The sequence below is a fragment of the Juglans microcarpa x Juglans regia genome, chromosome 4D, assembly GCF_004785595.1.
Source record: "Juglans microcarpa x Juglans regia isolate MS1-56 chromosome 4D, Jm3101_v1.0, whole genome shotgun sequence".
NCBI lineage: Eukaryota > Viridiplantae > Streptophyta > Magnoliopsida > Fagales > Juglandaceae > Juglans > Juglans microcarpa x Juglans regia.
The window spans coordinates 18,508,762-18,527,612 of NC_054600.1; the positions used below are offsets into that span (position 1 = coordinate 18,508,762).

General features: G+C 45.0%; 2 protein-coding genes across 2 annotated transcripts; one reads left to right on the forward strand and one right to left on the reverse strand.

Annotated features, from left to right (window-relative positions):
* Positions 1 to 545: 545 nt before the first annotated feature.
* Positions 546 to 869, forward strand: LOC121260184. Its single transcript, XM_041162027.1, has one exon. It carries the CDS (start codon positions 546 to 548, stop codon positions 867 to 869), a length of 324 nt encoding a protein of 107 aa, XP_041017961.1.
* Positions 870 to 18,230: 17,361 nt separating this feature from the next.
* On the reverse strand, positions 18,231 to 18,644 carry LOC121260185. Its single transcript, XM_041162028.1, has one exon. The coding sequence runs from the start codon at positions 18,642 to 18,644 to the stop codon at positions 18,231 to 18,233; it is 414 nt and encodes a 137-aa protein (XP_041017962.1).
* Between the last annotated feature and the right edge of the window lie 207 nt (positions 18,645 to 18,851).

The following is an 18,851-nucleotide window of genomic DNA, read 5'->3' on the forward strand; positions in this document are numbered from 1 at the left end:
CGTCTGTGGGATCGTAATAGATCTTGCGTATCCTTTTCATGCCTGTGACAATCTGTTTCGAACAACTCAGGAGAAATATGGGAGACGCCATGGAAGCAAGGTTGAAAACCATGGAGGAGTGGGTGAAGAAACTAATTGGCGAAGTGGAGACACTCCGCAAAGAGAATGCGGAAGTAAAAAAACCCCAACGAGAGCAAGATGGCGGGGCGAGATCCAGCGACATTGAGCAGATGGGATCCTGAAACACACAAGCGGGACCTAACAAGAGAGAGGAGCAGAAAAACATGCAGGACGAGTTCCACAGCCGAAGCAGAAAAACATGCAGGACGAGCTCCGCAGCCTCAAAGGGAAGTACGAGGAAATAACAAGGAAAGTAGGCATATCGTCAACGGTAGACTAGTTGCCTCACTAGCACTGGTCTACCCTATACCCTATACTGAAGCAGTAATGACAGTTCTTTTGCCACCAAAGTTTAGAGTCCTTGCCATGGAGATGTACGACGGAGGAAGGGACCCCCTCAAGCACTGGAAACTTTCAAGGCTCACATGATGTTGTATGGCTTCCCCAGCAAAATAGCTTGCAAGGCATTTTCGCTGATCCTGAAAGGGTCAGCACGTGTATGGTTTGGGTCACTAGCACCTAAATCTGTGGATAGCTTCGGCGAGCCAGTCAGGCTGTTCCTAACTCAGTTCATGTCTAGTCGGAGGAGGTGGTGTTCGGCTGCATACCTCCTCACTATCAAACAAACAGAGAACAAAAGCCTGAAGTCCTACTTAACTCGGTTCAACAAAGAGTGCATGACCACCAACGACCAAGATGAGAATATAACCTTGGCGGCACTCCTGGGAGATGTCTGGCCGCTCTCCTAGTTTATGACAGAGCTAGCCAGATGGACTCCCATGATATTACGGGAATTTATGGACCAGACCGACAACTTCATCAACACAAAACACTCTCCGGAGTTGACAGAGCTGTGAAGGAAGGAAATAGAGCTCGCGGAGAGGAAAGATAAGGTCCCAACCAAGGCCAAATCCCAAGAGGAAGGGGAAAAAGGCTCCTAGGAAAAGCGGCAGGAGGAAGCCTAGGCAAAAGGACTGGGACCACGGTACGATTGACCCACATTACCATTCAAAAGGAGGACTATCGGGGAACAATGTGGCGCTACTACATGTAGCATCGGTCCACCTCACACAATACCGAAGACTGCTTCTCCCTGAGAGGAAGGAAGGAATATGTGGAACAACAGAGGTGCCGTCGCTCCTCAGCCAGAAGACAATAGCAAGAGAAAAGGGGGAGATTGAGGAAAAGGAGTCGAGATTAAGGTGACCATCACAGACGGGCGAACAACCCTCAACGACTAGCAATAAGGGGGCCACCGCTAGGTTGCCCCCATTCGCCACCTAGGCAACAACCCCTTGGAGAAATTCGAACCATAGCTGGAGGGTTTGCAGGTGGGGCCACCACCTTGTCGAGTTGGAAAGCATATGCTAGGTGGGCCCGATACTACTAGGTATACTCGACTGAGTATCACACCGCCAAACAAAGAAGGGGTGACCTTGCTTCGATAATCTTGTTTACGGAGGCCGATGAAGAAGGGGTTTTGTGCCCCCCACGATGCGCCCTAGTGGTCACAATGCTCGTTGCCAACTTCATCACCCGCATAATTCTCATTGATAATGGGAGCTTCGCGGACATCCTATTTTGGGAGACCTTCGTCAAGATGGGTATTGAGGCCTCCCGGCTACTGCCCGCTCCCATGCCCTTAAAAGGTTTCTTCGAAGCATGTCCAGCCGATGGGAACTATCACCCTATTGGTCCTGGTGGGGAGTAGCCCCTGCACGACCCCTGTTATGGTCAATTTCCTGGTGGGGAAAACTTTGTCAGCATACAACGCCATCATCGGGAGGCCCACCCTCAACAAATTAAGGGCCGTCATGTCGACCTACCACCTCAAAATGAAGTTCCCAACTCCCTAGGGAGTAGGGGAAGTTCGAGGAGAGCAGATATTGGCGAGGGAATGCTACGTCCAGGAGCTGAAGCAGAAAGATGAAGCGCTCGCCTTGAACGACGACAACGGAACAAGGTAGGCCAGACACCATTGAAGAAATTGCGGCAGGCCTCCGACTACACCTCGCCCTGCCAGTTTCGAGGGGGGAAGGGATGGTGCGCAATTTTGGAGAGAAGGATGGACGACGACCTCCCCAAAGAGGTATTCCGTGTCCCTTAATTTTGTAACATCTCTTCACCTAGGTTGTACTTTCCTTTTTATTTAATAAAAACGTGACCTTTCAGGAATATGCAGAACACCTGTTCCACGATTTCATATTACCAATAAGGCACCAACAATAAAATGCGCGGCCAACAAAATCTACGGCAACAAGATCATCAATAGATTACCTCTCTGCGGGGCACCATAGGGAGAGGTAGGCCTAAGGGTTGCCTTATCCCTCTAGCGGTGGAGTGTGGGTCAATCTTTGGTGGCCTGAAAATGAAAATTTACCTTCCTTGCGGACATTAATAGGCGGATGCGGGTCCAGTCACATGATAGGTCGAGTCTTGTCCTCTCGAGTTCACACTTCAACTGTTCTCTCTCCTCCAAGCTCTCTTGAACGGCTGCTCCTAATCATCCACGATGGAGGCCGCAAGATGAGAGGTGCCCTGGCTATATAAAGAAAATACTAAGAAAAATGAACAAATAAGAAAGCAAAAGGTGGGAAAAAAGCAGTCGAACCTCGTGAAAAAAGCCCGATAAGTACTCAGCAACCCGACCAATGGCTTCCTTTTGGTTCCCCTCCAGGGCCAGCTGAAATAGAGAAGGAAGGGCCTCCGTAAGGCCTGTAGACTTAGACAATCCTACAGAGACTTCAATGGGAGTAGGAGGGCATCCGGAAGAAAGTCGCCCATGCTGGACACTCAGCCTGGGCTAGTGGTTCATCACTTGCACTATCACCAGCTGCATAACCTACAAAGCTACCACCTTCAGAGAACCCCACCTAGACCGGGGGGGGGGGGGATGGTGCTGCAGAGGACGAGACTCGTTGATTTGAGGACCCCTCGGGGAGTGTCCAGTCCTCGTGTGCCCTCCCGCACAACATGCATAATAAACAGAGAACCATTGATCTACTGATAGAAAAGGCATGAACGGACCAGAAGGAAGGCAGATTGAGAGAAGGAGGTTGGAGAACCACGCCGCATTAATATTTTTGCCACTCGGACAACACGTCACATTAATGACGCCGTCGTAGAGCCACACCGCATTTAAGGATTCTGACAAAAGGAATAGTACGGGGAACACGAACTTTATGAAAAAAGGCACGGTCACTCCTCAGGTCTGTAGTATAAATAGTAGATTCCAGGTACGAGAATATCTCTCTAATCCTTAGACTCTTTTACTTATTTACTACACTCCAATAATATTTACTAACTTTGGCATCAGAGGTACGATAATATTTCTTCTAGAGATCCCTTCTGGACCGAATGCGGTGCCTTTATAGGATTTACACCCTCCAATAGAAGGATGACACGTATTTAGCCTAGACAAATTACGGTAGGAGCTATACACCAAAACAATCTCCCTCTTTTTCACTCAGTCCGTTCTCTCTCTCTTTCTCCACTCTCTCTCTGTCTGTCTATCTGTCTGTCTGTCTCTCTCTCTCTCACAATGGCAGGCCGAAACCCAGGATTTTACTTTTCCTCAAAAATCTCATTTGATACCTTCTTCCTCTAATGTCTAACTCTCAACCAAAAATGGAATGGGTTTAATGTAAATATAATCTACCAAAAGTTTGAATGACTTTGGTATTGATACTGTTGCATTATTAGTATTCTTGGCAAGGATGGTAAGTTTCATCTCTCTTTTATCATTAAAGACAATAACAACAATCTACAAGGGTTGAAGCATTTGCAGGAGTAGTACTAGTGGTTTTTGGGTATTGGAAATAGTCTTTGTTGCTAGTGCTTCGATTTTGTTTTGCCATCTTTACACCATTCTTTGATTTGTTGATATGGTTTCTTAGGGGTGAATTCGGTTTGGTTCGATTGCTCAATAGGGAGTTTTTGGGACCGGACCGATTATTTCGGTCCACCATTTTTCCACCTTGGATTGAACTGAATATCCCTATGGACTGGACTAGACCATTAGCTATTGGTCCCGTCGGTCTGGCCCAATACCAAATTGGTTAGTTTTATTTTTTCGGCCCAACTGACATTTCTACACAGATTTCGGCCCAAATAACATGTTATCCTATTTTTTAACATTTTATCCTATTTTTCAACCCAAATTGCATACAAAAAATAGAAAGAACTTGAAATAGATGCAATATGCCAATAACATCCAAACTCTAAATAAAAAAAAAAAAAAAAATAAAAAAGAAAAGGAAAAAATATACATAAAAATTCCATATGGACCATATCCATCCAGAAAAGGTTGGCAATCATACTAATAAAATTAAAAACAAAAAAGAGAGAAAAAGAAATTAAAAAAAAAACCCCTAATTATCCAAACTCCAAATAAAAGAAAGAAACGAAAAAAGTAATGACAACTAACGATAAAAATTATTATAAGCCAGTCATCTAGCCAGAACCTACCTACTTATAAAACAATATTACAAATTCAAAATTACTCCACAACTAAAATAAAACAAATTGCATCAAACCACCATCCAAATAACCAAAAGGAAATGAACAAATATCTTAGTTTAAAAATCTTTTTCATGCTAACCAAAATAACTACAAGTCTAGTATAGAAAAATATCCTTCTCACCTCAATCATCTGTAATGGGCGTAGATATTGTATTCAATGCCTCCATAGGATTTTCATCTTCCCCAACAAGTTCTATACATAAAAGATAAACAAAAAACAAATTATATAAATTTACAAAACATATAAATCAATGGATCATGAAAATATATAAAAGCCAAAAGAAATAAATTTGTTACATACCCATATCTAGCTTCTCAAAAGCTTCCTCATCATCCATTAAAGTCCTAAGGCTAATTGGAGTAGAAGAAGAACGAAGTCGATTCTGTGCACAAATGAGGCCTTCTACCATAATCGGAGACAAACTATTTCGAGAAGGATCAAGTATACGACCCACTGTGGTAAATGCAGATTCAGAGGCCACTGTAGATACCAGTATTGCAAGAACATCGTGCACAACTTTTGACAGTACGCGATATCTAACAGAATTAACCTTCCACCAAATTAGAATGTCAAAATTTGCACTAACTTCCTCACGGCTTTCGGCTAGGTATCTATCAACCTCATTGCCTTCCTATCCTCAAGCATACTATCTATGGTAGTTACATCTTCACGAGGGGGACTTATGCACTGCTATTGTTCACCAGAATTGTTCCCTTATTCAATTTCAACTACACATACATATGGGTTAAAGCACTTTCCACCTTCAATTTCAAATCAACCACTTTGTAGAATCATGGACATATATTGATTTCAATGAAAACTCAAGATATCGTATCTTGTACCGAGGATTAAGAATAAGCCCAACATACAACATATTCATATTATCAAAGTAGCCTCAATATTTATCAAATTTTTGCCTAATATTTATTGCCATTAATCCAACATGGGGCTTAATTCTTCACACTCCATGTCAATCACATCTTGAATTGTAACTAGATTCGTAAAAAAAGAGTTGCAAGTCAGATAATGACCCCCCTAAAAATGTAAAGTTGCATAATGAAATAATTGAAGAAATCTCACAAACAACCTTACATTCTCCCAATCATCTTTGTTAGCACTAGAAGAGATTATGTACTAGGAAGGAACTCCCCTGAATCTTCTTCCTCTAATCGTTCAAAAATCTTTCAAAAATTTTCAGCCTTCTCCAACATTAGATAGGCGGAGTTCCACCTAGTTGAGTACATCTTAGAGATCTCCTCGGACATGAACACTTCTTGGTCGGAAATTTGAAAATAGGAATGTACCTCGGAGAGGAATTCATTTAAATACGTCAAATGTGACCTGCTCCTCGCTGATCCTAAAATGAGTTTCTTTTGTTGGACATCACTTAAGGCTCTCCCCGTCGCCATGAAAGGTCAGCCTAGTATTAAAGGGATCTCCTCATCCTCCTCTATGTTGAGTACAATGAAGTCGGGCAGGAAGATGAACTTATCAACTTTCACTAGTCCATCCTTAATGAATTTTTGGGGTACTAAATAGATCTATTCGGCAATAGTAGAGAAATGGTCATTGGCTTTGCTTCTCGAAGACCCAGTTTCCTGAAAACAGAGGGAGGTATTAGATTAATATTTGCCCTAAGTCTCATAAAACTTTATCAAGATAGAAATTTCTTATAGTGCAAGGGATCGTGAAACTCCCTGGATCTTTCAACTTAGGCGGCAGCTTCTTTTGTACAATGGCACTGCTTTCCTCGGTTAACATTACTGTCTCAGCTTGCTGGTCAGTCGCATCATGCTCGGCTTCTTTCACCTCGGACTCCACGTTCTTGGCAGCTTCTGCATCTTGCTCAGTATTTACTGTTTCATACTCCTCCAACTTCCGTTTGTTTGATAATATATCCTTATTTTTTCTTAATCTTTGAGGAAAAAAAATTGGTGGATCATAAATTAAAGGAGAATAAGTTTCAGATATAAACTCCCTGGGTTTCTTGGGTTTTGAAGCCCCTTTATTTTCCTTAGTCTTCTTGGTCGATCGCATCTTGCTCGGCTTCTTTCACCTAGGATTCCACGTTCTCGGCAGTTTCTACATCTCGCTCGGTAAGCATGATTGAGAGCTGATCGATTTGTGCCTCAAAATTGCAGGTTGAAGCCGAGTTGTTCTGGATCACCATATCCATCTTTTGCATGTAGTGCATGAACATCTCCTTAAGTGTCGGCTTCTTTTCTTGCCGTGGAAACTGTTGAGGAAACTGTTGTGGTGGTCTAGCAGACGCTTGATTGTTACTCTATGAAAAGTCAGGGTGATTTCTCCAACCGGGATTGAACGTGTTTGAATAAGGATTGTTTTGATATTGGAAATTGGGCACGTAATGGGCTTGTTCATAACTAGGTTGGGTGAAAGGATTCCCCTCTTGGCAATCTACACTTGAATGACTTCTTGCGTAATGACTACAAACAACATTAGTTTGAATATCATTAATGTTCATCTTACCTAGCTTTGTGATAGAATTGCCATCGGTGCCGCCAATGTGGTATAGCATACTCTCTTAACGCCTTGTACTCCTAGTCGGCTATATTAAATTTAAAGTCGACGACCTCTGTCTTTTTCTCTTTAATTATCTGATGGAAGGTTCTTTCAATCTCGGGATCGAAGAGTAGATGTTCTAATGGTTTAGATCGGAGCGTGCACCTCTGATTCCTGAAAAGAAAATAGCAAAACTGAGGTCTATTTAAACAACTTTTAAAAATAAATAAAATAAAATCCAAATTAGTTGTAATCTAGCTAGTATCAATATCAATAACAAATAATTAATCCCCGGCAACGGTGCCAAAAACATGTTCGCATAAAAATATATCTGCAAGTGCACAAATATCTTAACAAGTAGTAAAGCGTGTTAAAGAAAACGGTTACCGAACCCATAGGAAATAATTATACTATTGAGTATTGAAATCGACTAAATTAATTACTATTTGGAATACCGAAATCTGAAGAATGGTTTACAAATTAAACTAAAGAAAAAAAATATTAAAATCAAGATTTTAAAAATAATGAGAGTAGATCTAGAGTGTTTGACTTCACCTAGCAAATCCCATACAATTTATTCTTCATTGTTATGGAATTTCAATTATCCCAAGTTGATGATAAAAATCTTTTAACTATTCGATATTTTCTCTCGAAAAATACCAAAAATATCTCCAATTAATAACTCCATATCTCTATGTGAATTTAACGAATTGGAGACTTTTAAGTTCTTTGGATTTTTCTTAAAAATCACACTAGTCGCGGTAAAGCATATCTGGTTTTGCTCAATTAATGATATTTAATCATAGAGCTTTAATCAAAAATCACCTCTCGGTCTTATTGCAATCCAAAAGATCGAATAATAGTTAGCTAAAAAATTGTAAGCATTAAGAACAAAGAATAAACACTCAATCATGGAAATATTAAAAATAAAATAACTTGGAATATAACCTGTGTGTTCAATGCTAGGCTACATCAAATCTCTAGAAAATATAATTAGTTCATAATGAAATTAAAAAGAAAAAAAATAAAACTAGTGTTCTTTGTTGAAGTCGGTTGATGAAGCATTCGGCTTTCGCCTCTGCTCCCTTAGATCTGCCTTCTCGAAAGAACACTTCAAAAATAGAATCTAAAAACTCTCAATCTCTAATTCAGAACTCCAACTAAGATTCACAAAACCAAAGACTCCATATTCATCCCACAAGATTGGATTAAATAGACGTCAAAATCAAATCCGGAAACAAAATAAATGTGGCTACAATCTAGCATAAAAATATGGAACATAGTTTCTAAAGATAGTTGTTAACATAAAAGAAAATTATCCCAAGAATATCGAAATTATCAAAAATGGAAGATTCAGTAATATGGGCTTGATTTGCAGAGATCATAAGGATTTGGTAGTCAGTAAATTGATTACGGAACTCGGGAAGATCCCATCGGGTAGATGCTGTGTGCGTTGAATATAACTGGTCTCATTGCCTAATTGCCAAGATGTAAGGCTCCTCTCGCTAACCTACCGAGCGGTAAAGCTGCTCGCCTTTGCTGGTTGTCGCCCACGATGTTGGCCTTTGATTGGTTAGACTGGTCACCAAGTCTTCTCACCTATTCTGATCGCCATTGGGTCTCCTCACCTGTCAAGAGGAATGATTATTCTCTTTGCTTCCCGTGGTACAAGGCTCCTTGCCCAAATCTCCTCGGCTCTCTTTAGATCTCGTCACCTCTCTTCGGTCTGGATCTTTTAGTTTCTTCTTTTATACTAAAATGCTCTCATTTTGCACTAAAATCTTCTCATTCCTTCAAATCCAAGAAAATAAAGAAAATATAAAATAAAATAAAATAAATAAAATTGAACGAAAACTAACACTTTTCATAAATAAAAGAGTAATAAAATCACATCAAAATCACACTTATCAGGTACATCTAAGCAAACATGACTTCTGCACGTAATCTCTTCTAGTTGTATACTTGACTTAAATGCACTCCACCTTTGATGAGAGGATTTAACGTATTCACACCACCTCTCACCTTGGAAATACACTCATCATATTCTTTCAACCCCTCCCGAACAATTAAGTTTAAGATGTGGACACAACATCAAACATGCAAGAATTCATGTTCCAAAATAATGTCCTTCCTATGCTTGGTTTTTTTTAATTGCTCCATTATTAGAACTTGCATTATCAAGAGTGATTGCAAATATTTTTGGCGCCCCTAATCAATCAAGCACGTCTCTATGGACTATATCACCGTTGTGATTTTCAACTAAAGAAAAAGAAAGGATCCTCTTGTATAGTTTTTAATCATCATCAATAAAGTGTGCAGTGAGACACATATAGTTGAGGTTTTGCACAGATGTCCATGTATCCGTGGTAAGAGAAATCCGTTGCCCTTGAAGAGCAATTCTCAACTGATTTTTCGCCTCAAATACACACTATAACAATCTTTAACAACCGCAACACAAGATGAGATCCCTATCCACTTAGGTTGAACAACAAGCATAAACTTTTTAAAATTCTCCCATTCAACAATGCTAAAGGGCAGCTCATCAAGTATTACCATTTCTACCAAGGCTTGTTTGCAAGCCTCAACACTGAATCTATAGGAACAAGTCCTCCACTACCACCTCCCCCATCCTTGACCTTCCAACCTAAAGTAGTTTGACCCTTATTCGTCTAATTAAACGAACATTTCTTACATTAATGCTCAATGTGATACTTTATGGATTTTGTACCATTCACCTTACTATCACCTGTATAATCAACATCATAGTAATTACATGCAGCCCTAGGTTTATTTGGATCACTTTTTGGTATTCTTGTGAAGTGATCCCAAACTATTTACCTAGTTCTGCGCCCATTAGGTCCACTACCACTCTATTTAGTACTTACTGTTAACGTTGTGTTTAATACGCCTTTGAGCCAAGCTTTGGTAATTCAGGTCTTCAAAACTTGGGTTTGTGAAAATAGAGAAGAAGACAATTGGGAAAGGGTGGCCTTGGGGCCGGGGAGTCTCCGATGCCAAAGCCAGTAAATTCTCTTGGAAGTTTATAAACAAGTGAGAAAGTCTAGGGATCAGAGAGAGCTGGGGGACATATCGTGTCTGCCCTCATGGAGTCCGTGTCCTTCGTACTGTTCCTTTTGTCAGAGCCCTTTAATGCGGCATGGCTCTACGACGGCGTCATTAATGTGGTCTGTAGCTCAGGTAGTGGTGCCATTAATGCAGCGTGGTTCCCCTATTTGCGTCACCCCTCTAGCGTTCTTGGTGGTCCGTTGATGCCTCCCATGTCAGAGGATTAAGGGTCCCCCATACTTTCCATCCATTACATGGACAAGCACTCAAGAGTTTGAGACTTTTATTCGAGGAGTCTTCAGGTTGGCGAGTCCCACCCCTCCAGCACGTTCCCTCATGCAGGTAGCATCCCGAGTAGCCTACCCGTGGGCTTGGTTGAAGATTCTACTTCTTCTGGGTTGTGCCTTTGGTTCTTTTCCCCTTCGTTGCCCTTCTCAGGCCCACTGAGACAGAAGGGGAAAATCCTCTTACAGTTACCCTGCTAATTCTTATCAAACTAGTACGGTGAGAATTATTATTAATCTTGAACTCGCCTTGTTATTGAGGCCGGGACCTCCCCACTGACGTGTACATGACTTTGAAGTTTGAGGAGGTTCCCATCGCTTGGCTACCTTGGTATCGTTTCCCTTCCATTTTTACTGGCGTGTCTCTCAATAACCTTGATGGCGTCTTTTCCGTTATATCAATGTCAAGGGCGTTAGATGGCTCTTCACCTTCACATTGCTTCGTGTTTCGTATTTCTTAGGATTCGAAGCATCTCATACTTCTCCCTTCTGCCACGGGGCGTGGGATATCACCGTTGCCTTCCCCTATATAAATGCAATTTGGATTAGAGTCTCCTTTCCATTCAATTTACTGTAGTCTCCCTGCCATCCTTGCTCTCCCAACTTCTTCTCCCTTTTGCTTACTCTCATTTCTTTACTACATTCTACTTCTGTGTTGATGGCTTCTAAGAAATCCACCCAATTCATGGCTTCTAGTGGGGGAGACGCTGATGTTATGCCATCTTTCTGGGGCAACCGTTGGCATTCCAATGCTCAAGCTAGGATGCTGGCATCACTGGCTCTTACTTACCAGGTGTCGGAATTGGTGCTCTTTGAGGTCCCTAGCCCACACGAGGGTGCTGTTCACTTTGAGGGTCACTCTTTTCGAGTGGCCCTCTTTCTTTCCATGTTTACATGTGGCTTGAGGCTTCCTTTTCCTCGCCCCGTTCGCGACTTGCTGGATCACCTTGGTCTAGCCCCATCTCGGCTTCATCCAAATGCTTGGAGGCTTTTGATTTGCTGCAGTATCATCTGGTCGCTTGCCTTGTTGGAATCAGACTCGGAGCAAGTAGACCTCACCGGCCGTGAGTTCCTCTTTACTCACAAGGTGTTGCAACAGAAGGGGAACGTCTGTAGTTTCAGGGTAATGCATGCCTTTGTTAACTTGGAGTCGCGATATCGTAAGGGGAAGGACTGGTCTATGAGTTCTTCTTTGTGTCTGGTCACAGGTGGTAGTTCCTGGTGGGTCAAGTGAGTTCCCTATCAGGGAGGACTGGGGAAAGATTCTGGAAGACAAAGAGGTGAGTTGAACGGCTACCCTTGCAGAGTTGCGGCCTATTGCCCTAGTTCTGGATTGGGTGTAGAAGAACTCCTGTAGCATCTTCTCAGAAGCCCTCCTTTTTGAGGAGAGCCTAAAGGGTTCTCTACCTCCCCTTAGCCACATTCCTTTTGACGACAGAGCGACTATTGCCTTGTCTCGGGTCATTCCTCTCGAAACTGCCTCTCAGACCTTTCTCCATTGGGCAAGGGGAAGAAGCCTCACTTAGAGGGGGCTGGGGCTGGCAATAGGCCCCTTTCTGGAGCCCCGATTCCACAAGCGTGGGAGTCGACTATGCCTGAGGTTCGCCACCCTACTGTCTCGTTGACGCTGGTGGAGGCATCCCACTGTCCTGTTGACGTGGAGGTGCCGGTAGGACCTTTTCCTAAGAGTCCTTGGACACACCGGTGAGAGGCCCTTCGACTGATGTTCCTGTAGTGCTGTCCCCACTGACTGATACTGGTGATGTGAAATTAATGCCCTACTCCAGGGAGTCTCTGCAGTCGAGATCCCTGGTCGGGCTCTCATAGAGCAGTGTTCTCCGGGGGTTTCCTCCCCTTCTTCAGCTCGTTTTGCTACTGGTAGTCACTCCTTTGTGGATAAGGTCAAGGCTTGCTTGGGAGGTCTAGACGTCGTCATTGAGAGGGTGGCGGCGGCTATTTCTAGTAACCGTGTCGTGGAGGTGGAACGCCGCTTAGAAGGTGATTCCCTTTTGGATGTCTTAGTTGGCTCAGTTCCGAGGGGTTCGTGAGATGATCTGACCACCCAGGCGGAGCACCAATTGGAGGGTTATTCCCTTCTGAATGTTACAATTGGCTCTGGTCGAGAGGTCTCTACGAAGATCCGCTTGTTCAAACAGGAGCGCATGCCGAAGAGTTTGTCGACGAGGTTCATCGGGTCGAGGTGGCTATACAAACATTTGAAGCCAAGGGCTCAGTAGAAGTTATCCCTCATTTGGCTTGGTTGGAAATGGGAGGGAATTGTGCAGAGGCTATTAGCCAGGTCGCGAAGTGTTTGTCCAGCTTTTTCTAAGAGGTTCGCCTATTTTTTTCTCCGTCCTTTACCTTTCTTTCCCTATTTTCTAGTTTCCCTTTACTGATCGTTGCATGTTGGTCCGTCTTGTTGTCTGGGTTCCTCTCAGCTGACGGCCTTTGTTGTGGATGGCCAGGAGGCCGTTGAGCAGGAAAACCAGGACCTTCGTGCGATGACCCAGACCACCCTTCAGTGTGCTTGCGGTGAGAGGGAAGAGAGGGAGCAGCTGGAGCAAGAGCTGAATAGGGTATGGCTTGCCTTGAAGGAGGAGCGCAGGAAAAATAAGAAACTTAACCACCATCGGAAATGGCTCAAGAGGGAAGTGAGGGAAAATAGCCATCGAATAGTGCGACTTGTTACAGATCTTTAGGGCGACTTGTATCGGGTATAAGAGGTCACCTCCCGCCTGGACAGGCAGCTAAAGTTGGTCCTGAGCATTGGCAATCTCATGTGGGGGTACGGGTATGTTGAGGGCTTTAGGTCGATGCGGGACCACCTCTTGGGGAGTCCACAACTACGTTCGTGGACCTTCAAGAAATATTTGCAGAACCTCGACCTTGCCCAGATTTCTGTTGACGAAGCGGTTTTCGCGTTCAATTGCAAGTTGGGAAGGGAAGAGATCCCTAATGCTTTCATGGGTCCTGTCGTCCCGGTCGCGCTTGAGCTTGCTGCTTCCAAGCCTAGTGATCCTACTCTTGACGTTCCTGAGGTTGGTACTCTTGGCGCTGAGGCCTGACGTCGCCATGCCCTAACTTCTTGGTGCCGCTGCAGCTCTTTTGTTTTGCTCTTCCATTTCTTTTCTTTTTAGTGAATGTATATACCTGTGCGTTGTCGCCCTGCGACTTGTATGCAAATTTGATCAATGAAATTGTTTCACATTTTTGTAGTGCCGGGCTACTTGTCTTTATAATGTTTTCCTTTCGTGCTTTTATTATTATTATTATTACTATTATTATTTTTTTTTATTTTTTTTATTTTTTCCTTTTTGTGGTCAGCCTGGGGAGTTTTGCCGCAAGAAATTATGGAAATCTTGACTACCTCACTAGCCATCCGTTTATCTGTTTACGTCGCCTTCGTTCGCCCTTGTTAGGTAGTTGTCCTCTCGGGACCTTTAGCGACTTTATTTGATGGGACTTTGGTTCGCTGAGCCTTACAACTTTCTGTTGTACTTAGCTGGCTTTTGATGCTTGTCAATGTAATTAGTCGCTTTATATTGTGACTTGTTCTTTGTAACTCTGTGGCTTCATGTTGTAACTTGCTCTTTGTAACTTTGTGGCTTCTTGTTGTAGCTTACGATGATTGATGATATCACCCTTTATCGACTATGTTTGGCTATTTGTCTCTGCGTATTTTTCTCTGTTATTTTTTTTTTCATAATCGGCTTGGGGGGTTTTGCCGTAGGTAATTACGGGCTAGGCGTTAGGCGGGAGAGGGGGGGTGTTGTCACCATATAGGGCCTCATGGTCCACCCCGCCAGCGCCTAGCTTATTCTCGATAACCCCGCAGGCCGATGACTCTCCTGGCCGTACTACTTTTGTCTGCCTTTTTTAAGTAGTCATTCTCATGAGGCTTTTAGCAACTTTTTTTGACGAGGCCAATGTCTTTCAGTCTTTTCCTACATCGATTTCTTCTTTTTGTCGTCTGTCTTCTGAGTATGCTTTACCTCACCTAGTCCTTTTGTTCTTTCATTTTATGTTGCTGCGCTTTATTTTATCATGTAACTGAAAGAAAAGAACAGTTGTATTGTCAGTGTTCATTGGCCTTTGCCCGCTGCCGCCGGTTTGGGGGGATGAAAATCCTCCCCTAAGAGTTAAGCCATGCCAGGGGAATTTAGGTTGCCTCCACATGGGAGAGGCTGGGTAGCTCACCGCTAACCCGCCTCTATGCCCCTCTCGAGTGACATCGTGGTCGCGAAGTTGGATATAAGTAGATCGGGTTGCCCTTTGTCGAAATAAGGGACGAGATGAATTATTTCGGGTAGCCGTGGTGCTATTCCCGCTCTCCACTGCGGGGAGACAAAAGTGGCCTTTGGCTTGACCTGTCTCCTTGGCCTGCAGGGAGGTAAGCTTTCCGAGCAGTTCGGAACTGGATTCGCTCTCATCCGTTAGCATTGTTCATCTATTCCTGGTTGGAAGATAAGAATGTCATCATCATTTTATCATTTAGTTTTGTAGGAGTTAGATTTCACAAACCTGGGCCCCCCGGCCTTATGACGCGATTTGCCTGCTGCTTTTGTTGGGTTATTGACATTTGCATTCCTTGGCTCAATATTTGGGCAGTTGAAGGACCTGGCCCGCTCTCCACTAGGGAGGGGTCAGGATGCCTCGGGCCGACCTACCCTTTTAATCACCGATGATGTAATTTCTTTGGGCGGCCGCGGGCCGGCTTTCTGTTTATTGTGATGAGAGTTGGGGTAAGTGTTCGAGCATCCAAAAGGCTGGGCCCGCTCTCCTTTGCAGGAGGGTTCGAGGGGTCTCTGGCTTAACTCGCCCCTGTTACCCCGCTAAGAGGTAGTTTGTTTGGACAATTTGAGACTGAACCCGCTCCCGCTCGTTGACATCGTGTAGTCTGTTATTTGGCCTTCAAGGGGGTTCATCCGTTGCTTCGATGTTTTATCTTTGGAGACTTCATTCACGTCGGATAGTTGAAAGACTAGGCCCGCACTCCATTAGGGAAAGGTCGGGATGCCTCAAGTCAAACCCGCCTTTTTGATTCCCTAAGGAGGTAACTTCTTTAGACGGCCATGGGGCTGGTCCGCCCTTTTGCTGCAATGGGAGTCTGGGTAAGTATTTGGGTTGTCGAAAGGCTAGACCCGCTCTCCTCCTCGGGAGGGTCCAAGCAGCCTCTGGCTCGACTCGTCCCTGTTACCCTGCTGGGAGGTATTTTGTTCGGGCAGTTTGAGATTGAATCCGCTCCCGCTCGTTGACGTTGCAGGGAAAGGTAAGATTTGGGTCAGGCTGGCGCTAAACCCACTCTTCTTTCACAGCGGAGGTCGAGATAAGTATTAAAGACCGCCGTGGGAGTTGGATCCGCACTCCTCTGCGGGAGGGGTAGAGCAGCTTTGGCGTGACTCATCCCTTTAAGTCTTGCGGGGAGCTAAGTTTTTGGGCAGTTTGCAATTGGACCCGCTCCCGCCTGTTGACGCTTACGAGGAAGGTAAGTCTTTTGTCTTCGGGCAGTTAAGGACTCACCTACACTCCGCTGCATGAGGGATAAGGCAACCTTTAGGCCTACCTTTCCTTTTGGTATCCCGCGAGGGAGGTAAGTTCGGACAATGATATAGCTGGTCTGCTCTTCGCCACGATAGGAGTCGAGGTAAGTTGTTCGGGCCCCGAAGGGGTAGAACGACCTTCGGCCTAGTTATGCCTTTTGGTCTCGTGGGAGGTATGCTTTTCAGATAGCATGAGACTGAACTCGCTCTTGCTCATTGATATCGCAAGGAAGGTATGTGTTGGGCCAGGTTGGCACTAATCTCACTCTCTGTTGCGATGGAGGTTGGGGTAAGTTGTTCAGGCCATAGGGGGCATGACCCGCTCTCCATCGCGAGAGGGGTAGAGCAGCCTTTGGCCTAGCTCTCCCCTTTGGTCCCACGGGAGGTACGTTGTTCGGGCGGCTTGAGATTGGACCAACTCCCGCCCATTGACGCTTGCAAAGAAGGTAAGTCTTTGTCTTCAGGCTGCCGAGGGCTGACCTGCACTCTGCCGTGGGAGGGATAAGACGGCATTTTGGCCTAACTTTCCCTTTGGTATCCCAAGGGGCAGGTAACTTATTCGGACAGTGATGTGGCTGGTCCGCTCTTCACTACGATGGGGGTCGAGGTAAGTTATTTGGGCCGCCTAGGGGGCAGGACCCGCTTTCCATCATGGGAGGGATAGAGTGGCCTTCAGCCTAGCTCTTACCTTTGACCACGCGGGAGATACGTTGTTCGGGCAGTTTGGAACTTGACTCGCTCTCACCTGTTGACCTCGTAGAGAAGCTAAGCATTGACTCGGTGATGATTTTGTTGCTTGCAGATTTTGTTAATCGTAGATTGTCTTGTCGGCATTTTGTTGACAACACGAAAGTTTGAAGTAGATGTGCTATATTGTCTTGGAAAATTTTGTCTTTCATTAAATAGTAAGAATTTACAGTGATTAAATGACACATTACAAAATAAAGGGAAACAAAACCTTTTGCCGAGGAGCTTTCATTTGTTTTGCCTCTGTCTTTGAGGCCATGCACCTTCCCACTCCCCTTCAAGCTTGGTAGGGTGAGTTGCAGACTAAGGTCGACACTTTAGCTCTTGGACGTAGCATTATCTTGCCAGGACCTGTTTGCCTTAGATTTCTCCCACTCTGCAGGGAGTCGAGAACTTCATCTTGAAGTGGTAGGTTGACGTGACGGCTCGCAAGATGTTAAGGGTGGGCCTTTCGATGATAGTGTTGTACAACGATGGGGTTCTCACCACTAGGAAGTCAACTATGATTGAGGCCGTGCAGGGGGCGCTGCTAGCGAGAATCGACAGCATGATGGTTCCCACAGGATGAACCATATTCCCAGATAAGCCTTTCTGCGGCATGGGGGCTAGGTGTAGTGGGGCCGCATCTATTCCCATCCTGGTGAAGCACTCCCAGAGCAGGATGTCTGCAGAACTCTCATTGTCAATGAGAATTCTGTGGATGGTGAAGTTGGCGACCAATATAGTCACTACTAACGCATCATCGTGGGGGTACAGGACCCCTTCCTTATCAGCCTCCGCAAAGGAGATGATCGGGGTTGGTTCACCCCTTCGATGCTTGGTGGGATGTTACTCCGCCGAGTACACCTCGTGGTACTGGGCCCGCCTGACGTGTGTTTTCCTTCTTGAGGAGGAAGTGCCCCTACCCATGAATCCTCCAACTATGGTTCGAATTTCCCTGAGTGGAGGTCCTGCCCGTGGTGGCGAAATGGGCTGATGTTACTGCGGCCCCCGCTCTGGCGGTCGTCTTTGGGGGCACTCTTCCCTTCTGCACCGGTTGATTCAGTTCCCGCTGCTTTCCCTCGACCTTCCCCTTCTTTCCTGCTCTAGTCTTCGGGTCGGGGGATAGCTTTCCCTCATCTGTTCCGCATGCTCCCTTCTCCCTTGCTGGGAGAAACAATCCTTAGTGTTATGCGAGGTGGACCTGTGGCACGTGCAGTAGCGGCATGCAATACCCCGATCATCATCTTCGTGGGCGGCAGAGGTGTCGGCTACGTGGATGGTGAATATAGGTCAGTCGAACCGAGGTCACAGTCCCATTGCTAGAGCTTCCTCCCTCCTTTTGTCTTGGGAACTCTTCTCCGACTTCTCGTGGGCCTTATCTCTAGCCAGGACCCTCGCCTTCCTCTCTGCTTGCTCCAGCTCCTTCTTTCTTGGCTCCGTTAGGGCTCAGAGAGTGTCTTCGGCATTGATGTAGTTGTCAAACTGATCCATGAACTCCCATAGCGTCACAGGGGTTCTCATCGCCAGTTTAGCCATAAACCAGGATCGAGGCCATACCTCTCCTAGAAGTGTCAAGGTTATTTTCTCATCTTGGTCGTCAGTGGTCATGCAATCATTGTTGAATCGAGTCAGGTAGGACTTCAGGCTCTCCTCCTCCCCCTTCTTGATGGTGGGGAGGTATGCTTCTTGGTGCCACCTTCTCCGACTCGACATGAATTGAGTCAAAACAAGTCTGGCCAGCTTGCCAAAACTGTCCATGGATCTAGGCGGCAGAGACTCGAACCATACTCGTGTTGGCCCTTTCAGGGTCAACGGGAATGCTCTGCATGCCACCTTGCCTGGGAAGCCATGCTGCGTCATGTGAGCCCTACACGTTTCTAGGTGCTCAAGGGGGTGCCTCCCTCCTTTTTACATTTCCATGGCTAGGACCTTGAACTTTGGTGGTAAGGGCACGATCATCACCTCCTTTGTGTAAGGTAGACCAGTGCTCGTGAGTAGTTGGTCCATCGAAGATGATGTACCCACCTTCCTTGCAATCTCCTCGTACTGTCCTTTGAGATTGCGAAG

Coding starts and splice junctions, on each gene's coding strand:
- LOC121260184 (XM_041162027.1), top strand. CDS start 546: ATGATGTTGTATGGCTTCCCCAGCAAAATAGCTTGCAAGGCATTTTCG.
- LOC121260185 (XM_041162028.1), bottom strand. CDS start 18,644: ATGACGCAGCATGGCTTCCCAGGCAAGGTGGCATGCAGAGCATTCCCG.